The 15042-nt window shown below is 35.3% G+C and overlaps 1 protein-coding gene across 27 annotated transcripts in view; it reads left to right on the forward strand.

Moving 5' to 3' along the window:
• nrxn3a (neurexin 3a) overlaps positions 1-15042 on the forward strand; it is a 383052-nt gene that overhangs the window by 133824 nt on the left and 234186 nt on the right. For 12 of the 27 annotated variants that reach the window (XR_010908079.1, XR_010908081.1, XR_010908080.1 and 9 more), the window contains 7 exons: positions 4491-4610; positions 5079-5460; positions 6551-6741; positions 6830-7003; positions 8918-8932; positions 9702-9728; positions 12050-12169. Coding sequence is in view for 23 of the 27 variants with exons in the window: in XM_067455718.1 (XP_067311819.1) it covers positions 4491-4610; positions 5079-5460; positions 6551-6741; positions 6830-7003; positions 8918-8932; positions 9702-9728; positions 12050-12169 (1029 nt within the window). In the remaining 4 variants the exon portion in view is untranslated. The remainder of the gene's footprint in view (positions 1-4490; positions 4611-5078; positions 5461-6550; positions 6742-6829; positions 7004-8917; positions 8933-9701; positions 9729-12049; positions 12170-15042) is intronic. The other 15 variants (XM_067455721.1, XM_067455722.1, XM_067455732.1 and 12 more) reach the window with 3 other exon arrangements.

Raw genomic sequence — 15042 nt, forward strand, 5'->3', positions numbered from 1 at the left:
ATCACGATTATCAAATGGTGGTGACTTAATAATCATGGCTTGTTTTTGATGGCCTGTAATTTACCTGTCATGTAAATCTATTTCCTACCTTATTAGCATTATTTATAGAAAGGTCTTAATTTTTACTTAAAAGTTGATGGTATCTTCTAAACTATGTATTTTTTGTGTTTTTTACAGCCTTTAATAAGGAATGCAGTATTTGAGTTTAAAGTAGTGCATGCATTATTATTATGAAATATTATTGCGCATGCAGAAATATTATTATTTTTTATTGTTTGCAATAACTCAATAACTACAGTTTGTAATTCAGTGTTGGAAGTCACATTATGAAGTCACCACACATCAACAATATTTCTTAAAAATACATACGGAACATGTAAAATTTTTCCTTTTTATAATGGCATCTAATTTCAGCTTATTCCAATGATATGATGCAATATGCTTTTGTCATATTTCTGTTTGTTGATTTATATGTTTGCTGGGGTGGTTGATTTTTTTAAGTCAAACTTATTTTAAGCTTATTAATGGCTTAAAAACTATTTTAAAAACAAAAATAATACTAAAAGAAATGCATTCAGTTCAGTCATTACTTGCAGATATTAGATTTAAAGTACATAAATGACCTTGTTCTGTACTATTAATTTGTCTATAATATTTTGTTGATGTTTATGTTTTGCAATGTGTTATACTATTGCACTATTAGCAGAGAAACACATTTCTACAGTTTTGTCAAAAAATGCTTTTACTCAAAAATAGGTCTTGGATTCTCTCAATGACTCTATGTTCAGATGTGAAACTAAAAAAGGTGATGATATGTTAGATAAATATTTTATAATTTTTGTAAGAAATTCATTTTGATAAACTATGAACTAACTATTATTTTCTCAATTTAAAAAGGTAAGAATGTCTCATTACAGTTGTCTTGTATTTTCTTATATATGTCTTTGAATGATGAATACTGTATACAAATGGCTTGCTTGCCTTTTGAATCTTGATATAACTATAGTTGTTTGTTCAGGAGTGGTTTCATAATCTGTTTATTTGTGACTATCCTTATTCTTTCAGTGATCTGATAATACAAACTTTGGAGACTCCATGCAATTAAAGTGTACAGAAAGGGACTTTATATATAAAGTGTTTATGTCAAATAATGAGTGCCTGTGGTGTATAGAGAGCCTGGCCCTGCTGGAAATGTACCAAGTAAACCAGTAACCCACAGCTTCACCTCCATCAGTTATTCTGATCAAGTAGCAACATGCTAGATTAGTCTCAAATCCCTTTACCTGCACCATTTCACACTTTCCATCACTCAGATTAATATAATGCCACTAATTATAATGGCGTGCTTATCAGAGCTTCTTAAGCTCCTTTTACGAGACCTGCATTTCTAAATGCTCTAAGATAATGCCGGCACACGGCAATGGAATCTGTGCAGAAATCTTTGATACTGCTGGATTTATGAAAGAGAGAGATCACTCAGACACTTGTGCTTTCAAAGTAAGATCATTGTTTTTATGGCTTGATATTATAAAATATATTGTGATCTGATATTATTCTTTGTGAAATTATGAAAAGAACAATGTTAACCTTACAGAGTCAAAGCTGTGTTGCAACTTTACAGTAGATTAAAGTGCACTAGATATTGTTATTGGCATGGTATCATGTAGGGATGAGCTGCTAGACATGATAAATTGTCAGAACAATGTCAGTGATGGCAGATTGTGAGCTTGATGTTGGTCGAAACATGTTTATGCCAGTGTTGAATAGGGTGGAAGGTAATATTTTTTTCTCAGGAACTACTGATAACTGCATGCTGGTACATAACACAATTTCCCAGGAGCCAAGAGATTTTGAGGGATGTCGAGCGTGATTTAATAGCATGCTCTGAGCTGAATCCAAAACACCTCACTGCTTTCCTCTGTGACTACTTAACTCCTCAAATGTATTGCATCATACAAGAAAAAATACTGCTTTCTTGTATATATACTCTGATTCTGACTAAAGGTGAAGCTTGTGATTTCTGCATCACTGGTGTTACCAAAAATAATTGTAAAACTAATGGGTTTTTTTTTTGTTTGTTTGTTTATCATACACACTTCCATATACAGTCAAATCAAAAATAAAATTCATACACCACATATAATTTTTTTCTGGTGGGTGCAGGACACTATACACTCACCTAAAGGATTTTTAGGAACACCTGTTCAATTTCTCATTAATGCAATTATCTAAACAACCAATCCCATGGCAGTTGCTTCAATGCAATTACATTTACATTTATGCATTTGGCAGACGCTTTTATCCAAAGCGACTTACATTGCATTCAAGGTACACATTTTACATTTTTTGTCAATTCTTGCTTTCCCTGGGAATCGAACCCATGACATTGGCGTTGCTAGCGCCATGCTCTACTGTTTGAGCTATAGGAAAGCAATTAGGGGTGTGGTCCTGGTCAAGACAATCTCCTGAACTCCAAACTGAATGTCAGAATGGGAAAGAAAGGTTATGTAAGCAATTTTGAGCATGGCATGGTTGTTGGTGCCAGACAGGCCGGTCTGAGTATTTCACAATCTGCTCAATTATTGGGATTTTCACACACAACCATTTCTAGGGTTTACAATGAATGGTGTGAAAAGGGGAAAAAATACAGTATGCGGCAGTCCTGTGGGCGAAAATGCCTTGTTGATGCTAGAGGTCAGAGGAGAATGGGCTGACTGATTCAAACTGATAGAAGAGCAACTTTGACTGAAATAACCACTTGTTACAACCAAGAATGCGGCAAAGCATTTGTGAAGCCACAACACACACAACCTTGAGGCAGATGGGCCACAACAGCAAAAGACCCCACCGAGTACCACTCATCTCCACTACAAATAGGAAAAAGAGGCTACAATTTGCACAAGCTCACCAAAATTGGACAGTTGAAGAAAATGTTGGAAAAAAAAATGTTGCCGGTCTGATGAGTCTCAATTTCTGTTGAGACATTCAGATGGTAGAGTCAGAATTTTGCATAAACAGAATGAGAACATGGATCCATCATGCCTTGTTACCGCTGTGCAGGCTGCTGGTGGTGGTGGTGTAATGGTGTGGGGGATGTTTTCTTGGCACACTATAGACCCATTAGTGCCAATAGGGCATCATTAAATGCCACAGCTTACCTGAGCATTGTTTCTGAGCATGTACATCCCTTTATGGCCACCATGTACCCATCCTCTGATGGCGGTTTCTTGAACATGACAATGAGTTCACTGTACTAAAATGGCGCCCACAGTCACCAGATCTCAACCCAATAGAGCATCTTTAGGATGTGGTGGAACAGGAGCTTCGTGCTCTGGATGTGCATCCCACAAATCTCCATCAACTGCAAGATGCTATCCTATCAATATGGGCCAACATTTCTAAAGAATGCTTTCAGCACATTGTTGAATCAATGCAACGTAGAATTAAAGCAGTTCTGAAGGTGAAAGGGGGTCAAACACAGTATTAGTATGGTGTTCATAATAATCCTTTAGGTGAATGTAGTTCATTTATGTAAGTGAGGATAGCAAAGTAAAGTAAACTCAGACATATTATAACCAAAAAAAAGTCATACAGTGGACTACCAGTAAAATTGATTAATAATTGGGACCAAAGTTATTCAGACACTTTGACCTGACCTTGTTTTGCTTAAGTTTTTTTTTTCTTTAATTGCAAATTAAGCATTGGTTGACCTAAATTGGTATTATCTAATTTAGATGTAGCTTACATTTAACAGCTTACAGCTGATTGGTTGATTGTAATCCATTACATAGCTTATCTGACATTATCAAAATTAATTTGTTCTGACACTTTACTTGTCATATTTTATTACCATTTACTAAACTATAGCGAATAAACTGTGATAATGTGAGAAAATGTTGAAGGTGTCTTGATACATTTTGGTTTGACTGTTTCATTGGTTTGGCGAGCCTATGCCCCCTCCCCCCCTCCTCCCCTAAACACGCGCTATTGGTTGAGCCAGTGAGGCCAACTTATAGTTGTCTTTGCCTATTAATCTAGAATAGGAAAATTGCTTTAAAATAGCAGTTTACCTTAAAAAAGTTATGCATGTCTGTTATAAAGCAGAGAAATAAAGGTATGCTTAAGGGAAAATTGTCATACTACCTTTGAGAACTTTGTCGTTGAGTGTTATATCAAGACCTTTTATGAGTAAAAGCCATTATTTCAGGGTTATGTTTTGAAGTGATTATTGTGGAAAACAAAGAGGACACAAAATTAGCTTAACATTATAGCTTGTTTTTGTGTAATATTCAATAACATCTGCACCAAACCTCTGCTTTCTCTTTTTGTTTGATCGTCTCAATTGCTTAAATGGATTCAAACTTATTTGCCACATACTTCAAATTCAAAGCATAAAAGTAATAAAGTTTTCACTTTTTCTACATTGAAAGCAAAGGTTTGGTCAGAGACAATTCAGGTTGGCATTAACGTTTCATGACCGTCGTTCTCAGGCAAAGGACCAGAGACACTGTATGCTGGACAAAAACTCAATGATAATGAATGGCATACTGTGCGCGTGATCCGGAGGGGCAAAAGCTACAAGCTAACGGTTGACGATGACGTAGCAGAAGGTACTATCAATGGTCCTCAATCTGAAAGACAACACAATTCTTGATGGGTTATTTTATGTGAGCAGCTATAGATGATACATGCATATTATTTAAAGCACTTGTTGCAATAAACTGAACAAATATGTGAAAGGTTTCGAGAGTTGCTAGTATTAGTCTTCCGCTACATATTGTGTGGTTTTAAACAGTAGGAAATAGTAAATATTTCCAGTTTGTTGGCAAACTGCATCAGCATATACATTGTTTCTTCAGTTGTTCATTGTGCTAGACAATACATAAGTTTAGTTCAGGTTCATTGCTATGCTGACATGATGTAGGACCAGTAGTTGGGGTGTCTGACTCAGTGCTTGAATAAGGGTTTTGGTGTTTGTCACAAAATTGTATTTCCTGAAAAGCAGTGTTATATTGTTTAAGGGTGTAGTATAGCAGCATTTTTTCTTGTTTTCCTTTCCAACCTGCTGTGGTTTGTAGGTCAAATGGTGGGCGATCACACCCGGTTAGAGTTCCACAACATCGAGACAGGCGTGATGACCGAGCGCCGTTTCGTCTCCATGATCCCCTCCAGCTTCATCGGTCACCTGCAAAGCCTGAAGTTCAATGGCATGCTGTACATCGACCTGTGCAAGAACGGTGATATCGACTACTGCGAGCTCAACGCTCGCTTTGGCATGCGCTCCATCATCGCAGACCCTGTGACGTTCAAGTCAAAGAGCAGTTACCTGAGTCTGGCGACCTTGCAGGCTTACACATCCATGCACCTTTTCTTCCAGTTCAAGACAACTTCTCCTGATGGATTCATCCTCTTCAACAGCGGAGATGGTAGCGATTTTATCGCTGTAGAGCTGGTGAAAGGGTAAGCCTTTTAAAGAAGAAGTCAGTTATCTTATTTTATTTCGTTTTTTACCTTGACAGTAAAAGTGTTTACAAGGAAACAAGCTGGTTCAATAAACGCTTATAAGGAAGAAAAAGCCTGAACAATGTTATCTGGAGTTTTAGCCATTGAATCTTTGCATACAGAATGGTAGTTGAAGCAAGTAAACTAGAAATGTATGAGCTAAACTGTATATTCTGCCTTGTACAGGTAATATTACATGTTATTAATATTTTGACATGGACATAATAGTTTTGACCAATATTTTTTTTTTACAGATATTTACACTTTCTTTTACTTTAATCAATTATTGGTTCTTTAATTTAGGAGCCACTCATAAATGCACCCAATTTTGTGGGCCAAAAACATTATTCATAGCTATGGTTAAACTTAAAAATAAAATATTGAAAAGATTTTAGATTATTATAAATGTTTTATTTTTTATTTTTTATGTCTAAGAATAGTCTAATAACTGTTTTGACCATTTTTCCCAAATTACATTTTTCAACCTATTTGGTTATTTAATCTAGGCTAATCTAATCTTTATTTAAGTCTACCAATAAATTGCATCATTTAGTATTTACTATTAAATACCCTAATGTATTATTTAAATAAAAATGTAAGCCTAAATCAAGTCTAAAAAAAAAATTATTTGCGATATTTTAGATCACAAAGTAGTTTTAGATAAATTTAATAGCATAAATAATCACAATTGTAATAATGATAATAATTATTAGTTAAATATTCATAATGAATATGTTTTTGTTGTTTTTTGTCAAAGATTGAGTCAAACAAAAATAATTTTTTGGATAATTTAAAAACTTTTTTTGCATATTGGCATTTTAAAAAATGTTGTGCCAGTCCAAGTTTTTATCCAAAATAAGCTGAGAGACTGCTGTTATATATAAAAAATAATAATAAAAAAACCAGAAGTTATAAATAATATAATTATCCACAAGGAGCATGTCGTTCATTGATTTTGTTTATAAAACTAGTGAGAGATTTGGAATGGAACATATGTATGGCATTTCTACTTTCTCATTAAACTGACCTTCACTTTCCCGTCTTATAGGTACATACATTATGTGTTTGATCTCGGCAACGGCCCCAATGTAATCAAAGGCAACAGTGAGCGAGCTCTCCATGACAACCAGTGGCATAACGTTGTCATCACTAGAGACAACAGTAACGTCCACACGCTCAAAGTCGACGCCAAGGCAGTGAGTCAAGTCGTCAATGGTGCTAAAAATCTGGACCTTAAAGGTATGTAAACAGCTAAAACTCATATATTCTCACGCACCCCATATAATGATATACATATTTTACCCAGCGGCCTATTGTATCTGTTCAGGTGACCTCTACATCGCTGGATTGGGGCCCAACATGTATAACAACCTGCCGAAGCTCGTGGCCTCCAGGGACGGCTTTATGGGTTGCCTGGCATCCGTGGACCTGAACGGTCGCCTTCCAGACCTCATAAACGACGCCTTGTTCCGCAGCGGTCAGATTGAGCGAGGATGCGAAGGTACACCCTCTTACAACTCTAGCTCGCGGAGCCCGTTCTTTCTCATGAATGCAAACAGTAGTTCCACCTCCACATCACTGAGCCATCACTCCATCTTTCTCACCCTGCTTGTCTCATCTCTCACCCAGCCAGCTCTCTGTTGAGCCCACTGGCGTAATAATAGTCTTATTGGCCACATTGGTCATGATCAGCCAAGTCTTTGTTTGTTTCAATTTGTGACATTTTTATGAACATACTTACAGAGGGAATATTTACATTGCAGTATTTTGAGTCAAGGTAAACTTTATGCATTTGATCTGATGTGTTTTGACCTTAAACCATTAAAAAGAAAACAAAATAAAACAAGAATATGGGCAGCTATTAAGTAATTATGACCAAAAAAAAATGTGTGTAATAAATATATAATGTAAATGTAAAAATAAAAAAATATCATTGTAATATTTCAAAATATTACTTTCTTATATGTGATTTTTTTTTTTTTTTTTTTTTTTTGATCAAATGAATGCAGCCTTAGTTATCATAATATGTTCAAAACATTAAAGCTTTTTAAAATTAAAACATTAAGCTTTTGGACAGTAGTCTATATATAATGTTTATTTGTAAAAGAAAAATATCTATATATATATATATATATATATATATATATATATATATATATATATATATATATATATATATATTGGATGGGAGTGAAATAAACATTAGCATACTGTATGAAATAATTGCATAATAAAAGTCTCTGTGCATTTGACTAATATTATGCTTATTTGATTCCATATTATAGTAATCTTATACAAGATTTAAAAAAAAAAAAGTCTTGAAAATCCTTCAGCATCATAATTTATAGAAATATATTGAAAGACAAATTACGTAAGAATTTAACGTTTTGCAATAAAATTAAAGATACTATGGTCATATAACCAGCATCAAAATGTTGTACTGTATGTTTAATGCCAAACTTGTTACAAAAAAAGAGCATAGATCACTTGATATCCAAACACACAAGAATATTTCTTCACTTAATCATTGCTAATATCCATTTTTGTATGTACATGAGATCTCTGCCATATTTCAATGCATGCTTATATCTTTGTTTTCTGTACATTTATTGTGTAGGTTTGTTTTTTTGTAAGTCTTTCACTTTTTTGTTCTCAGTGTTCTCTTTCCTTTATTTTATTCATTATAGTTTTGTTTGAGTAAAACCTTGTGTGTAACGATTTTCTTGCCTGTCCATCCATTCAAAAATTAATTGTCCGTCACATTTCCATCATACATCACATCTCAATTTTGTCTTGAACAAAAAAACCTCCTTTTATGTTGAGTATCCTACATGTTGAGTTAACATATGTTGTTGATCAAAGAATAAAATCGTATAAACCTTAATCGTTTGGTCTTTTGTTGTATCATCTTCACATTTTGTTGCTTGAGTCCATGGCGTGAATGTGACATGTCAGCATGCTTGATAACCGCATACAGAAGTCTGGGACTGTTATCCAAAGACAAAAACATGAACATATCTGGCATTAACAGATATGGAAATGCACATTTAATGGTTTAATGTCAAAGTGTGCGCACTTTATAAGTGTTGCAAAACATGAATATATGATTTCTTTACAAGTTTATATAGCTGACCTTCACTGTTTAAGCTTTTGGAAACCTGCATTGTCTGATCCAGAAAAACAAAATGATATGTTCAACTTTAACATTTAATCCTACACATTTTCAGAACACAGGCTGCCAGCAGATTTTCTGATATAGCCGACTTGCTTCAGTGCATATCTTTAAGATGTACCTGTCATATTTTATAAACTAAGGCATTTCCGACACCATTTGAATTCAGCTCTTCATTTCATACATGAATAGAACAACTTTGTGTGTGTGTGTGTGTGTTTTACGTTTATCTCTCCCGCACAGCATCCAAAAGTGAACGTGAGTAGGTTTTTATGTTCACAGCCCAGCATGAAAGAAACATCACTCTGTACTGTATGTGCACAGTAAAACTGTAAGCCGTGTATGGAATGGCTCCACAATGGCAACAGAATTCTTGCTGGTTCATATGCAATGAATGCTCCGTTCTGTTGTAATGAAGCTTTTCATCCACCAGATGGCAATGATGCACCTGTGCTTAGGAAGGCGAGGGCTCGATTACATGCTGCAGTATTGCAGGGGAACATTTTGTTTTCGCAGAATGCAACATCATTAAAATGTCCCCTCTCTCTAACCACTTGCTTTATACAACCTTAGCAGTTCGGGATGATTCACATTGGCATTAGCACATTACCATGCCCGTTTTGTGCATCTGAAAGTCCTTTTAACATTTTTGCTGTCAGAACAATGGGCTTAGAGTAGAAAATGCAAAGGAAACCTGATTTTTCTGCATGTTTATGGCTGATTATAAACTGTAAATGAGATCATTTGTCAGGCACAAGTTCATCAGCATACTGCAGTTTTAATTTTATTTGCAGCTAAAGACTTTCACTTTTGTTCAACCCAGCCATGCCGAATCCACCCATCAGTTTCATATTATTAGCAGTATCATTATTTTTAACCCATGGTATGGTAACTCAAGAGTGCAATCCCTTCCTAAGAATGGTAAAGCATGTCCTGTTAGTAAAGCCTTTGCTTTATTAACAGAAGCCATCGACCACGTTCTTACCTGTTTGATTGTTTTCGCTTTTCTATTTCTTGCTTTACAAAGTTGGTTTCACCAAAGCAGATCTACAAGGTATATAAGGTTCAATTCCATTCCATTCAAGCTGCTGTTTGTCTTGTGCCAGTTTGTTTTGTACTCCTCCCAATACCCAGACATAAAGCGGACACTAGCTGGTTCACTGTAACAATGTCTTGGTATAAAATGGTTCACTTCTTTCTAAAAGACGATGCCCTTGTGTTTCCACTGAAGGTCGCGAGACTTGCAAAGTGAGAAGAGAAAAGTAATGATTGCAACTGAGAGTCTGCATTAATAAAACATGAGCCCTCCTGTATAATTAAGTCCCCACATCCTGTTTTGCTGTATCTTGTCTTGTTTCTTTTTCTTTTTTTCTTTTTTTTTTTACACTAACGACATTCAGCTGAGAGAGGAACTGGCTTAGGAGAATCCATTAAATGTCTCACCATGGGTTACCTCTCGCCTGTCTTTAGATGCACTCAACAGCAATATGGTTAGCAAAATAATTAATAGAATTAGCACGAAAATCCATCTGGAAATGTCGGCACGCTACCGTAGACTTTAAACTCGGATAGTGTCCCACTGAGCATGTAAACTCGGGACAGATGTGATTTTGACGTTATTATTTCAGCAATATCCCCATATGCTTGTTGGTGAAGTTAATATCGTCATAGCTGTAGGTAAAAAGTTGAGTTTTTTCTCCAGTATTGTTGTGGGTCATTCCTGTTATGCAGTGGATACTGAGCTTTAAAACAATTAGTAAAATAAAAATCATACAGTGATTTCTGCACTTTTACAGTTTGGGCAGTTTATGTTTTCCAGTGCATTAGACCAGGGGTTCAATTCACTTGATAAAATAATATTAGCTATTAAGTTTTCTATGAATACTTTCCTTATTATTCAGTATTATTCAGTAGAGTTAAGTATTGTATTCAGTATAAAGATATGCACTACCATTCAAAAGTTGGGAGTCAGTATGATTTATTTAATATTGATTAATATTCTTGAGCAGATCATCATATTAAAATGATTCATGAAGGATCATGTGAAGATTGGAGTAATGATGTTGAAAATTCAGCTCTGCCATCACAGGAATAAATGACATTTTAATATTTAAACCAGTTGTTTTACATTGTAATAACATTTCACAATATTACTGTACTTTATATTTGATCAAATAGATTAATTATTACACAATTACCCTCGCACACCTGTATAATAGATAGGTGCGTAGGACGAAGGATAACCACATCCAAAAATCTCAACAAACAAACAAAAGGAAATCCCACACACTATCAATACTTACAAAAATAGAAAACTTTTTTATTAGCAACGTTTCAAAATCTATGAATACAATTACAAATCTTACTGGCCCTAAACTTTTGAACCGTATGTAACCGGAATGTGACAATTCACTGCATAACATGAATGACCCTTATCAGCACTTTTGAAATGGTGCTTGACTTGGAACAAGTTGTATAATCTCAGTTCTTGCTCCGCAAACACTTAAACCAAAAAATAATCAAATTCTCTCTGAACTACAGACGAGTTTACATAATGAGATGTTTGATCTAACGGTCCACTATGACTGAACAACATAGGCTCAATGTGCTTTATTCTCTCAGATTTTCAATTTGATATCATGTTTGCCATTTTGATAGCCAAAACTGGGGTGAATCATTTTATGTTGAACTTTTACATAGTACTGAAGTTGCACTTTGCGTTGCATAGTAAATGCGCTTTTAGCCTCCCCGCCTCTCCCCCACCCGTTAAACTAAAGTTTTTGTTTGTGGTTAACCTCTTGTTTTTTGCAGTTGTATTTCACAAGAAAAAATGCACTCAAATCCAGTTTATTTGCAATTATCTTGTTTATACGGTTAATTCAGGGGGAATGCATTCACCCTCTTACTCTGAATTGGGTAATGAGCTCTATTGTTTTTGCTGCATTCCCTCAAAATGAACCCAAGTGTGCCAAAACACAGGATGTGTTTGGAACACGCTCAACTTGACTGCACGTGGCTGGTGTGCACACTATTGTTCTTAACGTGTAACAATAGTGAACACTGGACTATGTACACATCTTGCTATTAAATGTTGTCATTGACCTTTGTTCCCCTGTGCAGATGTGAGAAAGTTCATGCTTGGCCCCATGTCTGAATCGACTTTTGTAACAAGCCATGTTGAATATGTTTAAAGTATGATGGTTATTACTAAAATCCAGTCGTTTATAGGGAATGCCACGTTTGTTCAACAGCTTTCGGGATGTTTTTCTACTAACCCAAACTGCATGTGTACTGATACACACACCTGCATGGCACCTTAACAGCATGACGGGACGTTTGCCCCCAGTATTACATTGCTCTGCTTTGCTACCATAGGTCCTAGCACTACATGCCAAGAAGACTCCTGTGCCAACATGGGGATCTGCATCCAGCAATGGGAGAACTACACCTGCGACTGTTCAATGACCTCCTACACGGGGACGCAGTGTAATGACCGTAAGTCCCCTCTGCCCCGTGCCGTTTCCACATCCTCTCTTTCTCTTGTTTATTTCACTCTTCGTTTCACTTGTTTACACAATTTTAATGGTCACAAGAACCCACTCTATGAAAGTTTAATTGAGCACGTTGTAATCCGCATAGCAAATGTTACACAAACACTAATGGTTTTTGGCTGCACGAAAGCTTATAAAAAATTGTATACATTACACACACACACACTCACGCACGCACGCATGCACGCTGACTGCATTCATGTTCTGAAGACCTGCTTGAAGACGTCAAAGGTACGTGTTGATCAGTACTTTCTGATGCTGGTAAAATGTGCTGTATTTATTAAATATTATTTTAAAAGTTTCTACAAATTAGTGTATGTATGTATATATATATATATATATATATATATATATATATATATATATATATATATATATATATATATATATATACATATTCAATCATTTATAAATAATAATTTAATAAATGACAAAAAATACAATATTTCTATTTTTTACTTTATTTAAGAAAGTGTTTGTATATGGTTTTTGTAGATTATTGAAGCCTGTAAATTATATATATAACAAATACATAATAATTGAATAAATGACAATATATATATATATATATATATTGTATTTATTTAATTTAAAAATATTCAATAATTTATAAATAATTTATTGCTACATATTTTTATTTTTGACTATTTAATATTTAATTAATTTAAAAGAAAGTGTTGCATATAGTTGCATAATTTATAATTATATATATATATATATATATATATATATATATATATATATAATATTGTGTTATATTTATCAGGAATTATTAAGTGAAATAAAGATCTGATTGCCATGAAACTCATTACCACCAGAGAGAAGTCTGCTCACATCCGGCCCTTTAAAGTTCAAATCCTTAATCACATCGCTGAACTCTTTATGGATTTAATCAGATCTGATTATGTAAACGGTGGGAGTTGGAAGTAAAAATGTGATATCACTGCACGGGGAGGACTATATCACAGGACACGGCTGATCTATTTGGACGACCCTTTGCATTAAAGGTCAGCATGTATCATATCTGTCTTAAAAGCCCCGGAGAACCAGAATCAATCAACAACAGTGCACTTCTACCACGAACAGTCACTCTTTATTCTATAGGCATAATGATGCCATTCTTTTGACATCACAGCCACAATAAAAGGTGTTATCTTGAGTCGGTGGAGATAAACACCGTCCCTACAGGCGGAGAAAGCGCCTCGGTGAAAATGTGATATGACTGTGATTGCCTTCCTCCCCTCCGCCGTAAGAACAACACAGTTGACCTTCCAGAGATTGAAGACTGACATGCATAATAGTACGCTAGCCTGCTGCTTTGACACCTCGTATTTTTTTGTGAGAGGCAGCAGTGAATCAAAAGCATGTTAGTGAAGATAGGGACAGACTTAATTGAATAATGCAGAGAGAGTGATGTGTGCATGTCGGCTTTGTCAGTCTGGGAGAATATCTGACTTGCTGCTGTACGGGAAAGAAATCAAAGGAATGTGTTTTTGTAGCCTCACCAAATTATTGCTTCTATTCTTAGGGATGTGAATGCTTAAAGGTGTAGTATCTGGCCTGGAATATTGCTGTGCGCAGAAATCAGGGGCGTTTCTTCCAAGGAAATGTAACTGTCCAACAGTGCCACCAACAGGTAAAATTACAATGGGAGGCCACATATCTCTTGCCTCCCCTGAGCCCATTGAGTTTTAAAAGACCCCTAAAGCGTTCACTGGGTTTGGTGCATAGACATTCTTAGTAGTAAATGAGTTATGGTCTGGTAAAGCTTCATAGATAAATAATTTCCAAAGGGGCGTCACCAACGGACGATGACTTATGCAGAGCAAAACATCCGAGACAGCAATTCTCTGTTTGTGATTTCGATTTTCGACAGAGCCGCTTTGTCACGTCAAAATCAAACTTATAATATTCTGAAAACATGATGACACCATCTTTGTGCCTGTGTAAGGTGCACTGTAAAAAAAAAAATATATTAAAAAATCAGGTCTCCAATTAAAAACATTTGTAGTGAATGATCACATCTAAATTTTTTAGCTGGCCAAATTGAATTTCTGCAAATTATTTCTGAAATGAATTCTGCATGAATTCACATATATTTAATTTGGCCAACTGAAAAATTTAGATGTGATCAGTCACTAGAAAATGTTCAATTGGAGACATTAATTTGTTTTACAGTGTGTTTACCGAGCTTGATGACTGGTGATCCAAAAAACAATAAGTTGAGTTGACTATTAAAAATAACATCTGAACATCAGTTCACAAATAAAGTATATTGTTTAAAGGGAATGTCTAATGCTGTTTTATGCATTCTGACTTATTTACACTGTTAAAGAGTTGGATTGTAATACTAAACATTGTCAAAGTTTAAAAAATTTAGTTGAACGTATGATGTTTCTCTTGCCAATTCTTCAGGATTGGTAAAGTTTTTTGGCCCTGTATGATGTCATAAAGGGTGGATTTCCTTGTATGGGCACTTTTCCGGGATGAGTGCGCATCAACCAGAGTGAGAACATGAGTTCTGCCGCTGAGAGGGCTGGTTTGTTTTTTTGTTTTTTCAGACCATAAAAATCAACAATGTCACTAAAGAAGTGTGTTTTTGGTTGTGAGGGAAAGACAATAATTCAGCATCAACGAAACAGTATTTTATTTTTCCAGAGCAGCAACGGAGTTGTGCAAGTGTGTGTGTTTGTTCCTGAAAATTCAGAGACAAATGTTTTAAAAGCAAGGCCCAGCTCGACTCTGGACTTAGCCTAGAAATCTAGACGCACACCAGCAGCAGCAAATCTAATCTGCCGCGAGTGTCGTCTAGCAACT

The sequence above is a fragment of the Pseudorasbora parva genome, chromosome 10 (assembly GCF_024679245.1).
Source record: "Pseudorasbora parva isolate DD20220531a chromosome 10, ASM2467924v1, whole genome shotgun sequence".
NCBI classification, from domain to species: domain Eukaryota; kingdom Metazoa; phylum Chordata; class Actinopteri; order Cypriniformes; family Gobionidae; genus Pseudorasbora; species Pseudorasbora parva.